This window comes from Nicotiana sylvestris, chromosome 11 (assembly GCF_000393655.2).
Source record: "Nicotiana sylvestris chromosome 11, ASM39365v2, whole genome shotgun sequence".
Lineage (NCBI taxonomy): Eukaryota > Viridiplantae > Streptophyta > Magnoliopsida > Solanales > Solanaceae > Nicotiana > Nicotiana sylvestris.
In genome coordinates, this window is record NC_091067.1 from 146,542,760 (window position 1) to 146,563,508 (window position 20,749).

Below are 20,749 nucleotides of genomic sequence, written 5' to 3' on the forward strand. Positions count from 1 at the left end.
CCTCTCGTTGGAATGTTGCAAGACAAGAATTAGGGCCCGTTTGGCCATAAAAATATTCCTTTTTTTTTTCAAAATTATTTTTACTTTCTTTCGAAGTTTTAATTTTCACCTGAATATGAATTTTTGAATATTTCGAAATTTTGAAAAACTCCAAAAAAGTATTTTTCAAAAAATTTACTTGAGATTAATCACAAAAAGCCAAAAACAACCCAAAATTATATTCACGTCCAAACACAACTCTAATTTTTAAATACCATTTTTCACTTGAAAAAACAATTACTTATTTCGAAATTTTACAATTCTTATGTCGAAACGGCCACTTAGTAGCTTGATAATCGGAGAAGAAGAATCAAAATAATCTCCATTAACACGAGTTCTTGCACAATAATCATCCACTTGATCAAAAGTGCAGAAAAAGAAATGGACACTGGATCATTCATTAGAGTTGCAAGCATAAGACAAGTTCTGTGCATCTAATAAGCGAGAAAAAGAAGGCAAACAAAATAATAAACCTCCAACTTCATAATGCAATAATAGTAGTAATACAAAATATAACATTGCAAAATGGTAAAAATACGATCCTCAGCTTTGCTCTGCAAATGCTAACATCACAAACTATCTAAATTGGATCAATTTAAACCTTAATGGCATACTTTCTAATTGGAAAGTACATCTCTTTCTTCTTCTCCCTTTCTGTCTTCAAAGATGCCTGCATATTGAACCATGATTGAGTTATTAACAAGAAGTAAAGAAGCAAGAGTCTGCGCAGCGAAGAAGAGGTGTATAAACAAGAGAATCTATTTCTGTGAATTTAAAACAAATGCTCTCAAGTCTCAACATAAAAAGTAATCCAGTGTTTAATAGCTTCAATATTACGATTTAGATAGAGGCTATCGGGTCAGTTCTTCGGCAAAAACCTTTAAAACTTCAACAAAATGATCATGCTACAACCATCCAGGTTTAAGCCTATAGTGGCAGTGACAAATAATGACAAGCACACTTCTATTCAAACAAACATTTTGGTTGAAGTTCAAACCTTGAAGTTCGATCAAGAAATCAATCCTAGCATTTCTGAGCAATTGATGGACCTAATTACAACAACTACCCAGTAAAATCCCACAAAGTGGGTCTAGGGAGGGTAATGTGTACGCAGACCTTACCCCTACCCCGATAGGGCAGAGAGGCTGTTTTCGATAGACCCTCGGCTCAAAAAACAAGAAAAGACAATTCATTAGTAACTCCAGTAGAAACCGTAATAGTAACAGAAGCATAACAAAAAGATAAATGACATGCAATAACAGTAATCAGTAACTAAGGCTCGGGGCTAAGATAAACAGCAAGGATAGTATGGATTCAACATAAACTGCAAGCCATCTAAGATCAACCCTAATTCAACCCCGCCTCACCCCCGGTATGAAGTAAGGAAAGTTCTACTACCCCTAACCCTAATGCTTGACCTCCAAACCTTCCTATCAGAATAACTTCCTCATGAAGGAACAAAGCAAAATGAGCATACCATTGCTAGAACAACTTTTTTGTTCGTGATGAAAATTGGTGTAAACACTACGCTGAACTATTTTCAGAGAGGTGGGAAAACTGCTGTGCTAGGTCTCTACCTCTTCTTATATTTGTATGCTATAGGGGGGAAAAGTTATCTATCTCCCCTTATATTTCCTATTTCCCTAAATCCAAACAAACAACGGAGTATCACAAAGGAAAATGATCAAAGACATGTGAACATTAAGGAATCCAAGTTGGAAGGAAGCAACAAATGATATTCAGACAGTCTCTTTATATTGTTATTTTAATAATGGTGGTATCGGAGCTGGCACTTGATTATTACACTAGACAGCGGCTAACTTCCACCAGCATAAATACCAGGTAACTTTGTCCAAGGCTTAGGCAAATGAAACGAATAAATGTTTATTTGTCTCTGCTAGGAGATGCTATTCAGATAATCAGTGACTACAAATGTTGCTTGTTTCCCGTTCATGAGATCCATTACATAACTCGTGAAACACAGATGGGAAAAAAAGAATCCTTCCTGAAGACAAAGCTGTCTAATAGCATTAAACATTTTAATGCATCACAGAAAATCACATTATTTTCAAGTCTGACATTGAAATCCTATAGATATATAACATATATCACAAACAACTTGGAATTAAATTTTCCAGATCATCACTCAATTGAAAGACCAACAAGTGGAACATGTATTACTCCACGAAACACAAAGCATCCGCTTTAGACCGAAATCAGTAAAAGATCAGAACAGCATAGTGATAAAAATGAGAAAATTAAAATACCTGATGTTTGGTAAGACGTTTACGAATGGCCCTGGTCTTTTTGGGACGAAGGTCAAGCGGCAAGTACTTCTTGTTCTTATAAGCTTCTCTCAGTGCTGTCTTCTGCTTCTGTGATATCACAGTCAATACTTGTGCTATTGACAACCTCACCACCTTACTGAATCAAACCACATTTCATTTCAGACCATTACTCTCTCCATCACAAAGAAGAAGAAAAATTCACAATTTACAGTAACTATTTATATATTCACTACATCCCTTTTAGGTAATATTTTTGACTAGCCACATAGTTATATAAGAAAAGACTTTTGAATTTTGTGATACTGCATTAATAACCCACATTTCATTTTAGAACATTAATCTCTCCATCATAAAAGACCCGCAATTTACAGTAGCTATCTATATATTCACTACATTCCATTTTATGTGTCACTTTTTTACTAGCCACATAGTTATAAAAAAAAATTTGAAACTTGTAATCTAAGACAAGCCAAAGCCACAGATATTTGCGTGACTTCTGCTTCTGTGATACTGCATTAACAACCCGCATTTCATTTCAGAACATTTATCCCTCCATCATAAAAGACCAGCAAATTACAGTAAATATTCTATTTACCATGCCCCATTGACGTTGTTTGACTGAGCACATAGTTAAAAAAAGAAAAAACTATAAGAAACTTGTAGTAAAAAACAAGGTAAGATATTAGTGACTTCTGCTTCTGTGATACTACATTAACCAACAGATAAAGGACTGTTATTTTACGGTAATTTTTTATGTAAAATTCTAAATATATTAATTTCATTCGGACAGTAAAAGAAATTAAAAGGGGTAGAAAACTTTACATTTTGGAGAGTTTGTTAGGGGCACCGCCAGTGACCTTAGCAACACGGAGAAGAGCGAGTTCTGCTTTCAGATCCTTTAACTGAGCCAAAAGATCAGTCTTTGATTTTCCCCTCAGCTCATGAACTTTGATTCTTGCTATTACAACCAAAAACAAAAACTCAACAAAATCGTAAAAGAAACATAACAAGTTTAACAAAAGAATTATGCTTTCACTTACCCATTTCGTTTCTCTCTCTCCCTCTCTCTCTGTGTAAAGCAATAAACGGCGATGTTAATTGTGAAACCTCTGGAACCCTAATAATTGGCAGCAGATAGGACAACAGGAGGCTGCTGATCTCGCACGTGCCAAGAAAAGTATGGGCTTGTAAAGTATTTTGGCCCAATATTGAAACTTTTAACTAAAAAAACAAAAATTAATATCTTATTTATTTTAAATAAATATCCTTTTAAAAAATTATATTCCATAGCTACCTTTTAATTTTTATAGTCAAATATCTATTTATAATCACCTCTTACCCTTAAGCCATAAAATACGCTTTGTATTATTTTTCTCTCTCATTCTTTCAGATTTTTCTCCACCCTCTCTCTAGTTTTATTCCATTGAAGAATCTCTCTGTTTTGCTAACGCCAATGGCGATTTCTGTATCTGCCCCTGCACACAATTGTGGCCTCACTGTTGGAATTAACAGAAGTGTTCATCGCCTCCCAATTCACAATGTTAATTAAATCCCACAACCGTTAAGTTTTAACTGCAATCTCAACTCTCTTCTCCACTCAACGCCCACTTTTTCAGCTTCCCACAGGTCCTCTGCTATCTCCATAAAAATCCAACCTAACAAGTGTTTCCTCACCTAGGGTTCTTGATCGAAACGAAAATAGTAACGTATCAATTTAGAATCGCGGCCCTCTCTATGAGACGACATTAGGGTTGTTCTTGAACAAATACGACGAAGTTTGGGGCTGAGCAACTTGAAGATTCTGTTACCTCTTTTTTAATTGTATTTTAATGTATCTGTGATGACCCAAAGGGTCATCTTTCGTTTTAGAATCCAATTCCGTATTCTGAGGCCTTAAAACCTCATTTTTATTTTTTTCAATTTGCGTGCGCATTTCGGGCGAGCTCCCGGAAAGCTTTTGTGTGAAAAAGTTTAAGAAATAATGATTTTTTGGCTTAAAAGATGATTTTAGTAGACTTCGGTCAATATTTTGGGTAAATGAACTCGGACCCATGTTCCGACGGTCCTGGAGGGTCCGTAATAAAATATAAGACTTGGGCGTAAGCCCGGAATCGAATTCCAAGGTCCCTAGCCCGAAAAATAAATTTTCGAAGAAAATTATTTAACTAAAAATATAGTAGTTATGAAAATTGAACAATGTGTAAACTTGTTGGTATCGGGTCCGTATGTTGGTTTCGGAAGCGGTACAGGTCCGTTATAATATTTAAATCATATATGTAAAATTTGGTGAGAAACGGAAGTGATTTGACGTGATTCGGACCTTTGGTTGAGAAAATAGGAAGTTTGAACTATCTTGAAAATCTCATGAGTTTTGGTGTTAAATTCATTGTTTAAGATGTTATTTTGGCGATTTGATTGCACGAGTAAGTCCGTATGATATTTTTAGACTTGTGTGCATGTTTGGTTTGGAGCCTCGAGGGCTCGGGTGAGTTTTGGATAGGCCACGGAGTGTTGTGAACATTAAGGAAAATTTTCTGGTATTGCAGGCCTGTAAACTTCGCATTTGCGAACTCTGGCTCGCAAATGCGAGCACCGCAATTGCAAAGAATCATCGCATTTGCGAAGAATCATCGCATTTGCGATGAATGGGCTGGCAAGGGACCTTCGCATTTGCGAAGTTCAACGTCGCAAATGCGACATGAATAGTGGCCGCAAATTGCGAACATTTGTTTGCATTTGCGAAGGCAGCAGGCCAGGCCAAGCTTCGCATTTGTGAAGCATTGGTCGCATTTGTGGGTTCGTAATTACGAACCTGTGATTGCAAATGTGATATTTGCAACTGTTCAGAAATAATTTTTGACGGGATTTTCACTTCACTTCTCAAATTTTCAAACTCTAAGCTCCCAGAGGCGATTTTCTAAAGAAGAGTTCTTCCCCAAATCATAGGTAAATAATTTCTAACTCATTTCCTTCAATCTATTTCATCTTTTTACAACATTTCTTCACAGAATCTAGGGATTTCATGGGGGAATTGGGTGTTTTGGGTAGAATTTAGGAATTTCAAAATTTGGGGATTTAGACCTCAAATTGAGGTGGATTCCGAAACTAATTATATATCCAGGCTCGGGGTGAATAGGTAATCGGATTTTGGTCCGAACTTCGAGTTTTGACCAAGCGGGCTAGGGCTAATTTTTGACTTTGGGAAAAATGTTGGAAAATCTATAATTAAACATTGGAATTGATTTCTTTAGCATTTGTTGATGTTATTAAGGTAATTATGATTAGATACAAGTGGATTGGAGATGAAATCAAGAGGTAAAACGGTAATTAAGGTTTGATTATGGTCGTGGAATCGAGGTAAGTGTCGTGGCTAACATTAGCTTGAGGGAGTAGGTATTGTTGCCTTATTTGCTACTTGTTTAGTTGTTAGGTACGACGTATAGGTGTGGTGACGAGTATCTATACATCGTTGTCGGGTCATAGTATGCGAGTGAGTCTTATACTTGTGACCGTTGTGTTCCTTTATATATATTGTTCTTGCTGAAACTAGTTATTACTCATGTTAAACAAGTCTTACTATGTTTTTTCTTGGTTTTGGATATTGGTTGAGTATTGGTTCAAGTTGAGATTTCTGTTGTGAAATTAAATGATGAAATGAAGTTATTTGATTGTGATGCCCTTGCCGGGTGGTTATTGTTTCTGTTGTTGATTATGGTGAGAAAGAGTGATAAAGCACGAAGGGTGATATCGTGCACATTTTTATTTATGCATATGGTGAGGAAGAGTGATAAAGCACGAAGGGTGATGTCGTGCATATTTACATTATTCATATGGTGAGGAAAAGTGATAAAGCACGAAGAGTGATGCCGTGCATATTTCTATTATTCATAAGGTGAGGACGAGTGATAAAGCACAAAGGATGATGTTGTGCACATTTCAATTATTGAGTGCATGGTGAGGATTGAGAGTAAAAGCACGAAGGATGATACCGTGCATTTTGCTGTTTACTGTGTTTATTTGTTGTTATTGGTTCAAGTGTTCTAGCTGTTTAGATTCCTTTACTGATGTGATTCTTTGTGTTGGAATCCCCATAGCGTGTTGCCCCTTCCCGTTCATGTCTTCTCAGTTTTTAATATTTGTTATCTTGTTAGTATATTGTTTAGCTGCACATGTTTATATTGTTTGTCGTGTCTTAACCTCGTCACTACTTCGCCGAGGTTAGGCTCGACACTTACCAGTACATGGGGTCAGCTGTACTGATACTACACTCTTCACTTTTTGTACAGATTCTGGTACTGGACCATACTGATGATAGTCGAGGTTGCTGCCTTCAGTTTATCGGAGACCCAAGGTAGTCCTGCAAGCGTCCGCAAGCCCTGGCGTCCCCTTCTATCCTATTTCATTTTCTATTTTATATACTTTCGAGACATATGTATATTTTTCGTTCAGACCATTATTTGTAGTATTCGTAGACTGTTCGTGAGTTGTGACATCAGTTTTGGGTGAAATGTATTACGTTTTTCGTTAGTAATATAAAGATAATCTTTAAAACTGAGTTCTTCCACATTTATTTCGGCTGATTCACTTTTGTCAAGCTTTAATTGTTAAAAGATAAAGGAAAAGGGTGAAGTATTTTGTAACGTTGGCTTGCCTAGTGAGTATAATGTTAGGCACCATCACGGTCCCGAGGGTGGGCAATTCGGGTCGTGACAGTATCTCGCTGTATTTCCATGTATTCATTATATTCATTATCTTTTTTTTTCATTGTATTTCAATATATCCCGTTGTATTCCATGTATTTCATTGTATTCACTGTCTCGCTATATTCCATGAATGTATTCATATATATTTTTTAATTAATTTAATTTATGTATTCAGATGTATATATGTATTTAAATGTATTTGCGGTATATATTCATATGTTTTTGCACTATAAATAACCTGCTATACTTCATGTATTCAATGTATTTTTTTGTATTTAACTGTATTCAATGTAATTATATAATTTTTCTGAAGACTATGTTTTTGCGGTGTTTTTCGATTGAGAATCTTTTTTATAACTAGAAATACAAATTTTGTGTGTTATAATTGAGTTTGTTGAATTACATTAGGAGTCTATTATGTTTATTGATTTACTTTTCGTTTAAAAACATCTGAATAGACCATGATTGCACCGTGAATACAATCGAATACAATAATCTGTTTAGCTGTAATTCCCTGTTTCATGTCGTGAATACAATCGAATACAATAATTTGTCTAGCTGTAATCCCCTTTTCACGCCGAAAAATGCAACTGTATTCATGAATACAGTAGCTTAAATACATCGAATGCACTCTAAAAAACTGGAAAACATAGCTATAGAAAATAATATATTAAATGATAGCTACAACTAACTAATAACCACTAAAACATAATGGTTTCCGAAAGTTTCTCTAGGTTTTGATTCTGCGGATCTTGAGGAGTCCATTCTGGCTCTTTATCTTATGTGACTCGACGAAAAGTCTTTTTTTAGACCTCATTTGAAATGTGGGAGTGGGACACAAAATCTAACATAATACTCCCTAAAATTTATATCTATTTAAAAAAGAATGTTATAATAAGTTTTTGATTCAAAGATTCTCATTTTACTCTTTACAATAAATAAAGTGACATATTTAAGATTTAAACGACATTTTAATATGTTACACGTTATTAATTTAAATCATACAATTGAATGGACAACTATGACTTCCCAAAACCAATTGCTCCAATTTGAGCTACGAAACGCCAATTGTTTATAGGTTTAAGACTCAATGGTAATTATAATACATTATGCACATCTTTAATTTACGATCACAAAATAAAATAAATAACCTATGGTTTCCTAATTGACAAAGTCGTTGCTCCTCTTCAAGCCTGATTTCCAGGTGCCCAAAAGTTAAAAGCAAGATTCGAATAAAATCATCACAAAGCTGAAGTGAACTGAAAAGCCAAATTATTGTAAAATAACGGAGTTATATGAGCTATAGCCATTTCATTCTTATACATTGTTATGATATGCCAAAAGACTTCTCTTCTGATTGTGCTCTTTGGGATATTAAGCCTAGGGTCCATCTTTGAAGAGTGGCTTTGTTATGCCAATATAGCTTATCGAGTTATCAAAAATATGCAAATCACCATATTAGTAAATAAAGTTTTTTATAATAACATCTAAAGTAATATATTACAGACACATGACTATCATACGCATCATGGTGTAGCAAAATTTGCATATATAGTAGAAAGTGCAATTACCATCAAGTATAATGAGTGTTCCCTTCATCTTTCCAAGCTAAATAGAAAATATAAAAAAAAACATGTCGCTTGTAATATACTAAAAGAGAGTGTTGAAAAAAGGTCAACATATTTCTAACATATTAGATGTAGCTCAACTTTACTCTCCTTCTATCTATTTCGTAAATACGCTCAATATTATTTTTTTATCGTAAACGAAAAACATTTTATCTTTGAACATCACTCTAAATGGGTCTCGATTTTTATTTTATTTCTCACATCACAAATGTTCTTTAACTAATGCCCTTTAACTTGACACTCTATGTGATTTGAGATTTCTTTATACAAACAAAAATTACCGAAATCAAAGATAAGGAAATATCATATGAAGAGGAAGGAGAAGTTCATTATATTATTGACCATCATTGATTCAACTAAATCTTTGGAAAGTGCAACATGGTTTTTATAGGATCTACATGCATAGAAATCGCCAGCGAGCCAAATTAGTATTTTTCATGCTAATTGAAATTAAGATCAGCTAAGGTATAAGCAGTGAAAAAATTAGTAGACCTGCTTGTATTTGTAACAGTATAACGGGACTCTACCACAAGGCGGTTACCCCCTTTTAAAAAAAATTTGAAAGCTTGATTTCAAGAAATGTAATAGTATCAAACACAGGAATGAAAGCTTCAGTGCTCGTCACTAATATTTTGCTTGTAAGTGAGTTCGTATATGTGTTATCTCGTTTTTGAGTCCTTATTTCCTATTCCAAATTGATATTTAATATTATTTTTCAAGCGAGTTTGCTCTATTTTTATATAGATATTAATTTTTATTTTAAAAAACCTTAAAAATATTACCCTTATACATATATAAGAAATTATTTTGTGAGATTATGTTGGATGATATCCCTTACTATTTGCCACCAAGAACGAGGGTTTCAGTGGCATACAAAAATAATTGTTGTTTTTGGTATATATATTTTTTGAGGAAAAATCGGTTTTTAGAAGTTTGTTAGGATATGTCTATTACAACAAACACAACTTTTTAAAATGACACACTGAATAAAATTATACTAGTTATGTGTCTTTAAATATTATTTATGTTTTGATTTTACTATTAAATAAACTTCTTTTTCTCGAAGAACGTATAGTTCTTCAATATTGGAAGCCTGAAACTTTTATTTGGAGGTGGAAACTGGAAGCTAACAATTAATTATAGTTAAAATCGTTTGAATATTGATAGTAAGTGTTTAGATTTTTAGTTCAAGCACCGATTTAGTGATTTGCTTTAAGAATCTCAAACTCAATATGTGGTCCTTAGAAATAGAAAGTATTAGAAAGACAAAATGCGTCTTCTTGATTTCATATTATTTAATTAAATTGATGATTGTGTCACGACCCTAAACCCAGACTCAATCGTGATGGCGCCTCTCGTGAAGACAAGGTCAGCCGACACAAACCCTCAATTAAATTATCAGATAATAATTCATAATTTAGTCATTAATAATGATAGATCCCATAATAGAGTGAAATATAACAATAGAGGAAAACCAAACACAGCCCGACATCGGGGTGTCACCAGTCATGAGCATCTAACATAGTCTAAGAGTATAAAAGAGTTTATACAATCTATTACATAACTAGGACAAGGGAAATAAAATAGGAGGGAGAAACATTGAGCTGTGAACGCCGAGCAGCTACTTAGTGGACTCCGAATAGCCTGCTAAGCATTCAACCCTCACTGGCAGGACCTGAAGCTCCTGAATTTGTACACAGGGTGCAGGGAGTAAAGTGAGTACTCCAACTCAGTGAGCAGTAACAATAAATGAAGACTGAGAGATAAGAAATCATGTAAACACACAACAACATGCTATAAAGAGACAATAATAAAACCAATAAAAGGCAATAAAACAGTGAAATCTTATTGTAAGGGAGTTTTTCCAATTAAAGTGACATTATTCGAAATGGGATTATCTAATTAAAATTCAGAGTCGCCACTTGGGATAATTTATGATGTCCCAAGTCACCGGTTCAAATCCCGAATTGAGGAAAAATTGACTCTATTTAACAGTCCGTGAATCAGAAATCCGGGTAAGGAATTCTGTTAACCCGGGAGAAGGTATTAGGCATTCCCGAGTTCCGTGGTTCTAGCACGGTTGCTCAACTATTATTATTGGCATAATTATCTGATTTTTAAAACATTTTCAAACCTGTGTGCATTTTTCAACTATTAACCTGCTTTTTAAATCACTTGATTTATTTGTAAATAAAGAATTGAGTTACGCATACGTATACTCTTTCCCTTTGGCGTGTCAAAAATCATGTCACGCGAACGTGTCCACAATTAATAACGTTTTGTTTATTTAAGAAAATTTTAGTTGAAGCTGCGCGAACGCATCCCTCGAGTCCTTTTTTTTAGAGTTAAATTTGCAATTATGTTACGCGAGCGTATACATAATCACAATACTAATCTAAATCGGTTCTAAAGCAAACTACGATCGTTCAAAATAACAAAAGAAATTTGCGGAGGCCATGAAAAATTCAATTGATGGCACACCCCGATTTTAAAAGAGTTAGTATTAATTATCTGAAGGTCATACATTTTGAGATTTTATTTGGCACGACGCACCTCGATTCTAATTTTTCTAAAGGAAATTCAAACCATGCTTTTGAGGGCCATAACTACATCTTGCCTAATATGGCTCACTTTCAAGAGCCCAATTAATTAATTAAGTAAAGGCTTAAAGAAATTATAATTACTTTCATCTAAAGTTTAAACTTAATTTGCTAATCAAAGAAAACAACACACGGAATCCGTTCTGTTTTATTCCAAGGGTTGGCCTGGCCTGAAGCCCAATTGCTAATGGCCTATTACTTGACAAACATGAGCACCATTGGGCTCACAACACCGCACAAATCGAGAACCGAAAATGCATAAAGGGGGAGGGGGAGTTTGGCGCAAAGGGACTGATGCTGACAACCCAATTTGATGCGCCAACCTTAACAAATGAGGGAACACGACATCTTTCATAAAACTTTTGAACCTGAACCAAATATTGACTCCCTTAATCACATATAAAGCACACTTGGACACCACATACATTCTATGTTGAAATATACTCCTAGTGAAGTCACGGGCCTTATGCAAATTATGCATCATTTAACAACAAGGTTCAAAGACTTAAATTCATGCAAAATTCCGACTTCAGACCAGCACTCTTAACAAACTACATGGCTCGAGACTTTCTAAAGAAAACCAAGTGCAAAGAGTTAAGCCAAATTCAAAGATTCTCAAGTCTGATTTCAAACTCAAATTCCATTTAAAATCCTTTTAAAATCCAGAGGGGCTATGCATGAACAGAAACAATACTAAGTTACAAACTTCTGAAATCAATAAACTATACTTCAAACTATATATATAGGCGAATCTGAACACATGATTGACGGGATAAACAGACTTAGCTCAGATTCATCAGTCCAAACATGAATGATTTAAAGTGGCAAGTACATAACCCATACCTATGGAAAAGACACTCAAAAACTAACCAACCTCACAATCAAGCTAAAGAATCAAAGTCCTCAGTTAATACATATTACGCAAGATCTAAGAGATTTCTGAATTGACTACATTCAAAACAAGACCCATGTGTAATCTTAAGATAAACATGCAGTATTGATTACATGATTAACTACACATGGGAAAACTTGGCTAGGAGAAAACATAAAACAAAATGCAACAAACTTGAAAAGAAACTGGTAATGCAACAGAGAAGTAACAATGGTCCATTTCTTCAACTGGAATTATATATCTTCACACAATAGCCTAAACAAACTTCATTTCCATTCATGTTTCGAAAGAGATACCTGGGAATAAAGGAAAAGCAAGAAGAAGTGATGGATCAGTAGGCAACAACAGAATTGATTCAGCAAGGAAAAAAACAGGCAGCAGGAGCAGTAAAGCCCAGATTCAACCAGTTGAACAATGAAATCGATTTGTGAAATCCAATGGAATAGTAACCAGGCAACAGAACTCAACCCAGAACTTTCAAAAACCAGTTTTAAACCATTTCTTTGATACCAAAGAGAAATCAGAAACTGTTTCAAAATGCCAAAAACCTCCAAATTCAAAGGAAGATCAATGGAACAGTAGTTCCTTTGTAGTATACTGTATTTTTTGGGAATTTTTAACTCTCTCAAAATCTCTTCAATATTTCTTTTAGTATTGTCAGAAAGTGTTCTTCTTCATTTCCAGTATTTCAGAATCTCTATTGTTTGTGTCCTCTCTATATTTTACTCTATGTATTCTTCAGCCTTTTATAGGCAACCAACTAGTGCAATCCCCATTACGAGTGTCCCTTCTCTATTTTAATTTTCCCTACTGACTTAGTTTCTAAATTAATCAATTAGTGTCATTTCCATTACCAATCCTCTTTTCCATTTTAATTATCTCTACTAGCCTAGTGCCTTTAATTAATTCAGTAATGCAATTTCTACCCTACCACTATTGAGAAGCTTCCTTGAGTTAGGTAAAAACTTGGATTAAACTTATACTAATCAATTCTTATCAACATAATTAAACAAGAAATTAACCAAATTATCAGATTAATGTTAGTTAAATCGACTAAGTGATTAACAAGATATGACTGATAATACAATTAAGAAAACAAACAACATATTCACAGTCAACAAAACTCATGGATGGAAGCTATTTTAAACCTACGGATTGGTCGAGTTTCAATTGAAATCGACCAGAAAAAGAAAAAGAGATGAGGAAGGATGAACAACAGAATATTACTAATCGAGAACAACCAATTGTCACGACCCGGATTTCCCACCATCGGGTGTCGTGATGGCGCCTACTATCGGAGCTAGGCAAGCCAAATATTTAAAACACCTTTCCTGCTTTCTTTCAAACAATATAATAAACGAGACAAAATTTAAGCGGAAGACTTTAAATCTAAAGCAACTGAAAACCAAAAGTGTGGAAGTTTAATACACATCACTACCCAAGGTCTGGTGTCACTAGCTCACAGACTACTACAGAATACTACAAACAATGTCTGAAAGGAAATACATCATGTTTGTCTGATACAAGATGAACAAACAAAAAAAATGGAAAGGGACTTCGGCCTGCGAATGCCAGCTAGGCTACCTCGAGAGTCCCTGGACTGAAGACAGCTCCCAGAAATCCTACTGCTGTGGTCCGTAAGCTGCTCCCTGATCTGTGCACAAAAATTTGCACATAGTGTAGCATCAGCACAACCGACCCCATGTGCTGGTAAGTGCCTGGCCTAACCCCGGCGAAGTAGTGACGAGGCTAGACAGTACCTACCACATTTAACCTATACAGATATATATACAACAAGTGCAAGAAAACAATAACAAGATAATACAAAGTAAAACTGGGAGGGGACATGCTATCGGGGAGTAACAGATAAAAATGAAATATCGGAAATAAGCAGAAGAGACTCCGATTCCCATATATAAGTGGACGACGTGCCACACGATCCCATAATATCATATATAAGTGGACGGCGTGCCACACGATCCCATAATATCATATATAAGTGGACGACATGCCACACGATCCCATAATATCATATATAAGTGGACGGCGTGCCACACAATCCCATAATATCATATATAAGTGGACGACGTGCCACACGATCCCATAATATCATATATAAGTGGACGGCGTGCCACACGATCCCATAATATCATATATATAAGTGGACGGCGTGCCACACGATCCCATAATATCATATATAAGTGGACGGCGTGCCACACGATCCCATAATATAGTTCATAATATCTGACTTCATATAGTAGACCCCTTCAGGGGAGAATAACAACTCAATACCTTTAACCCGGCAAGGGTACAGCTAACAGCCCAAAATATCCCGACAAGGGAGAATATATATATCAGTCTACACATCCCGGCAAGGGAGTATTCACAACACATTCTCCTTTTTAAATCCATTCTTCCTCAACTAACACATTCATGTTCGAGCTAACGCTCCAAAAGTACACCAATCGCAATTTTACCTCAACCGTTCATATTATGTGAAACTCATCAAATAAACAAGGAGCTTGTGTCACATTATTCGAATTAAAAGCAATCAAGACTCACGGTCGTGCTAGACTCCGGTGCATAGATAACCGTCACCATGCCTATACACCGTACTCCACATTAGCAAGTAGTAAATATCATCCTAATCCTATTCCCTCAAGCCAAAGTTAGAACAAACACTTACCTCGAATGCTCCAAACTCAACTCACGCTTATAGTATAGCTTTACCTCTTGATTCCACCACCAATCCGCTCGAATCTAGTCATAATTTACTTAATCACATTAATAATTACTAAATGAATCATCCCCAATGCATGAAAAATAGATTTTTCAAGGTTTTTCCCAAAAAGGTCAAAAATACCCCCGGACCCACATGGTCGAAACTCGAGGTTCGGACCAAAACCCGGTTACTCATTACCCCATGAATCCCAATATATGATTTGTTTTTAAATCGGACCCCAAATTGAGGTCCAACTTCTCAATTTGTAGAAAACCTAGGTTCTACCCAAAACACCCAATTTTCACCATGAAAATCTTTGATTTGAAGTTGAAATTATGTTAAAAAATGTTAAGGAATAAAGAAATTAAGTTAGAAATCACTTACCAATCGTTTTGGAGAAAAAAAGTTGTTTGGAAAATCACCTCTTAGGTTTTGGGTTTTGAAAAGTGAAAAATGACTGAGATTTTCCGAACTTGTATACCTTTCTAAGGACCTGGCGCGGACCGCACAAAAATATGTTGCGGCCGCGCCGAGTGGGAGAAAAGTGGGGCTTCTCTGAACCCTTCCAGCGCGGACCGCACTATTTTGGTGCGCGGCCGCGCTGGTTAACCTGAAACCCTAACCCTCAGACTCAGCCATGCGGACCGCACAAAAATGCATCGCGGCCACACGGCTCCAGCGCGGACCGCGGCCGCGCTGGTGTCTGTAACACCTGAACCTGCATTTTCTTAAGTCCAAGAACTCCCGGGCCCCATTCAAAACTCACCCGAGCCCTCGGGGCTCCAAACCAAACATGCACACAACCTTAAAAACATCGGGACTTACTCGTGCGATCAAATCGCCAAAATAACATCATATACATAGGATCAAGCCTCAAACACATGATTTTCTTTCTTTAACTTTCATAACTCAAACTCTCCATTTTTAGTCCGAAACACGTCATATGATGTCCGTTTTTAGCCAAACTTTACAGATAGTGCTTAACACATATTTAAGACTTGTACCGGGCGTCAGAACCAAAATACGAGCCCAATACCTATATTTTCTAACCCCTTTTTCATTTCAAATTTTCATATCAAATTTCAGAAAAACAATTTCTTTCAAAAATTCATTTCTCGGGCTTGGGACCTCAGAATTTGATTCCGGGCACACGCCCAAGTCCCATATTTTTCTACGGACCCTCCGGGACCGTCGAATCACAGGTCCGGGTCCGTTTACCCAAAATGTTGACCGAAGTCAACATTATGCATATTAATACCAAAATTCATCAAATGTTTCACATAATTCACATATTCTAACATAAAAACTTTCCGACTACGCGCCCCAACTGTGCACGCCAATCGAGGCAACTAAAAGCGAGGTTTTCAATGCCTCGGGAGCACGAAACAAGGAAGAATTACGGTGATGACCCCTTGGGTCGTCACATTCTCCACCTCTAAAACAACCGTTCGTCCTCGAATGGACAAAAGAAAGAAGTACCTGAGTAGGAAAATAAATGAGGATAACGGCTCTGCATATCGGACACGGACTCCCAGGTCGATGCCTCAGGAAGCTGACCTCTCCACTGAACCCGCACCGAAGGAAAACTCTTCGACCTCAACTGTCGAACCTGCCGGTCTAGAATAGCTACCGGCTCCTCCTCATATGACAGATCCTTGTCCAATTGGACAGTGCTGAAATCCAACACGTGCGATGGATCCCCGCGATACTTCCGGAGCATAGATACATGAAACACGGGATGCACAGCTGATAAGCTAGGTGGCAAGGCAAGTCTATAAGCCACCTCTCCCACACGATCAAGAATCTCAAATGGACCGATGAACCTAGGGCTGAGCTTGCCCTTCTTCCCAAATCTCATCACGCCCTTCATAGGCGATACACGGAGCAATACCCGCTCACCAACCATGAAAGCAACATCTCTGACCTTGCAGTCTGCATAACTCTTCTGTCTGGACTGAGCTGTACGAAGTCTATCCTGAATAATCCTGACCTTGTCCAAGGCTTCCTGAACTAGATCCGTACCCAATAATCGAGCCTTTCCCGGCTCAAACCATCCAACTAGAGACCGACATCGCCTACCATACAATGCCTCATACGGAGCCATCTGAATATTGGACTGGTAGCTGTTGTTGTAGGCGAACTCTGCTAAAGGCAAAAACTGGTCCCACGAGCCTCCAAAATCAATGACACAGGCTCGGAGCATGTCCTCAAGAATCTGAATAGTCCTCTCGGACTGACCGTCCGTCTGGGGATGAAATGTTGTACTCAACTCAACCTCGGTGCCCAACTCTCGCTGAACCGCTCTCCAGAAATGCGAGGTAAACTGCGTACCCCGATCCGAAATGATAGATAGCGGCACCCCATGAAGGCGAACAATCTCCCTGATATAAATCTCGGCTAACCTTTCGGACGAATAGGTGGCTGCAACAGGAACAAAATGCGCTGACTTGGTCAGCCTATCAACAATGACCCAAACTGAATCAAACTTTTTCCGAGTCATCGGAAGTCCAGTAACGAAATCCATCGTAATCCTCTCCTACTTCCACTCGGGAAGTGCAATCCTCCGAAATAGACCACCGGGTCTTTGATGCTCGTACTTAACCTGCTGACAATTCAAACACCGAGCCACATGCGCCACGATGTCTTTCTTCATCTTACGCCACCAATAGTGCTGCCTCAAATCCTGATACATCTTCGCGACGCCCGGGTGAATAGAATACCGAGAACTGTGGGCCTCCGCTAAGATCAACTCTCGAATCCCATCAACATTAGGCACAAAAACTTGCCCCTGCAATCTCAATACACCATCATCATCTAAGGTTACTTTCTTGGCACCTCCACGCTGCACCGTGTCTCTCAAGACACACAAATGGGGATCCTCAAACTGCCACTCGCGGATACGCTCTAATAGTGAGGAACGAGCAACCGTGCAAGCTAACACTCTGCTAGGCTCAGAAATATCCAACCTCACAAGACGATTGGCCAAGGCCTGAACATCCAAAGCAAGCGATCTCTGGCTGACTAGAATATAAGCAAGACTACCCATGCTGGCGGACTTCCTGCTCAATGCATCGGCCACCACATTGGCCTTCCCCGGGTGGTATAAGATAGTAACATCATAATCCTTTAGCAACTCTAACCACCTCCTCTGCCTCAAATTCAACTCTTTCTGCTTGAACAGATACTGAAGACTCTTGTGATCAGTGTAAACCTCACACGTCATGCCATATAAGTAATGCCTCTAGACATTCAAGGCATGAACAATGGCTGCCAACTCGAGATCATGAACCGGATAATTCTTCTCGTGGATCTTCAACTGCCTCGAAGCATAAGCAATAACTTTGCCTTCCTGTATCAACACTGCACCAAGACCAATACGAGACGCATCACAATAGACCGTATATGGCCCTGAACCTGTGGGCAAAACCAATACTGGTGCCGTAGTCAGAGCCGTCTTGAGCTTCTGAAAGCTCGCCTCACACTAGTCCGACTGTAAGCACGTGATTTTTGCCCAATATGAGAATTACTCCCAAAAAATCCAAAAATAAAATGATTTTTCTTTGGTGTGCAATTTTGTGATATTTTGAATAATTATTTGTATTTGTCTGTGCGTGTTTATTTGCTAAATTAATAAAAAATACAAAAATATGTCGCATTTTGCATGTAGGATTTAATTCTATAATTGTTACTAATTAAATTTGTTTACAAAAAATGAAAATTACAAAAATAGGCATCTTTTGCATTTTTAGCATTTAATGTCCAAATATACAATTTTATGCTTAATTATTACTTAATTGTGCGTTAATTGTTATTTGGAGTTAATTTGCACTTTTATAACTTAATTTAGTTCTTAATAATAGTTTAAGTATTTTTATAATTTAGTTTTAGAGAAATAAAAGAAGAAAAGAGAGCGAAAATATAAAGAAAGTCGGAATTAGGCCTCTTCTTCAATTTCAAGTCACAGGCCCAAAAATTGGCCCAATCTTCCCTACGACCCAGTCCATTTCTAACTGGGTCGACCAATTACATCCCGTAATATTGTTAGCTAAATGTAAAGTAGAATGGAAGTATCAAGAAATTACATTATTAGTATATCTTGTAAAAAATCTGATTTTGGTTTAGATTGATATAAGTTGTATGTTCATATATGGCATGATGATGAGTATATATATAATCATATGTGGAAGGTGAGTTGATACAATATTAGGAATGGTTCAAACGTACAACTATATTGCATGTGATGTAATTTTATTGAATCAATTTGTATAATAGTTCTCTTTCTTATCAACTTGACTCTTATCTTCCATTGCAAACATTAACCAAACCATTGCAACTTTGGACTAAAACAAATACATGAGAAGGACATAGGATTTATAAACGAATTGTGGCATTTTATGTAAAAGATATATAGAAGAAGAGTTCGCCTTAAATGAAACAATGAAGATTCTGCGGAAACTATTAATTTGTTTACCATTTTAAGTTCTTTCCCAATTTTATACACGATTCGATTTATGGACATCCAAAGGTTGTATCCACGAAAAATGTTAGTTTTAGATATGTATTGTCTGTTTTCTTTTTCACGTCATTAATTCTTTAAAATTTGAGGTATATGATTCATATGTGTAAAACAAGGCTCGCGGTCAACACATAATAACAATTTTATGCCATGTTCGCTACCTTGATATTTTAATCATGACTTCACTTAATGAAAATTCCGAAATAGATGATATTATTACAACACTTAAACGAATTTTAAGAGGTAACAATTATCTTATATTCATTACGCCAAACGTACTACTATATTAATCAACTGAAACAAAAACCAAATTTTTAACTAATGAACTTGAACGAATGGAAAACAGAATTATAATTCCCGAACTTCATTAATTTGTCATGTTGAAGCTTTTCGTGACATGAATTTACAGATATGTACCTGATATTGGAAGCAAAAGAAAATGAAGATGAGAATCAGCAGCAGTAATAACAGTACAACAGCAACAACTGCCCAGCAACAGTAACAACCCAGTACAGACCGGTGGAGTAGTAATCCCAAAAACAAAAGCTTTAAGCTTTAAATGAAACAACAACCATTAATACTAATTTCAAACAAAGAAAGAAAGCAGTAGATTTTTAGTTTTTATTTTTATTTTTGAAAGCTTAAATATTTTTCGGAATTTTTCTCTCTTCTATTCCCTGTCCGTTTTTTCTCTCTATCTGTGTGTGTATTTTTTCTCGTATCTCTTTCTATTCTCCATGTCTTGTGTTCAAGACTTCTTCTTATAACCCATCCCATAAACCTTTCAATTAATTAAAATCCATACTTTTTCTCTACCCAACCCATTATCTTTCCACTCATCCCCATTACATTAAATAAACATATCACACCACCCCATTATATTTTGTCCCCCATGCTTCATTTAAAATAATGCAAGATTCCCCCTTTAAATTAAATCTTGTCCCCCCTTTATATTAAACAACTATATCACAACCCACCCCATTTCATTTTGTCCCCCATGCTTCAAATAAACAATTTCAAAATGTACAATTCCTAAACTACCCCCTCCGACCTTACTGAAATTACCAAACTACCCCTGAACGTACTACAAATTTACCAAACTACCCATCAGCTATAACACATCAATTAATCAAACTTAACCAAAATATAGACAATATGATCAATTTCTAACAATGTTCAAACAACAATATAAACACGGATGAACATCATAACAACAATATCACATGAACACGATTTTAACAACATTTCAACAACAAATCACATGAACACAAATTGAACAACAAAGAACAACTAAAATTTGATTGAACAATATTTTAGCAACAAACAATCCTATTTTCGGATTCAACAACTACAACAAACAA

The 20,749-nt window shown here is 36.4% G+C and overlaps 1 protein-coding gene across 1 annotated transcript; it reads right to left on the reverse strand.

The window, feature by feature from the left end:
• Positions 1-504: 504 nt before the first annotated feature.
• On the reverse strand, positions 505-3,492 carry LOC104238137 (large ribosomal subunit protein uL29-like). Its single transcript, XM_009792423.2, has 4 exons — positions 3,368-3,492; positions 3,150-3,285; positions 2,307-2,463; positions 505-709 (listed from the first exon to the last, which is right to left on the reverse strand). Exons 1-4 carry the CDS (start codon positions 3,369-3,371, stop codon positions 635-637), a joined length of 372 nt encoding a protein of 123 aa, XP_009790725.1. The 5' UTR covers positions 3,372-3,492; the 3' UTR covers positions 505-634.
• Between the last annotated feature and the right edge of the window lie 17,257 nt (positions 3,493-20,749).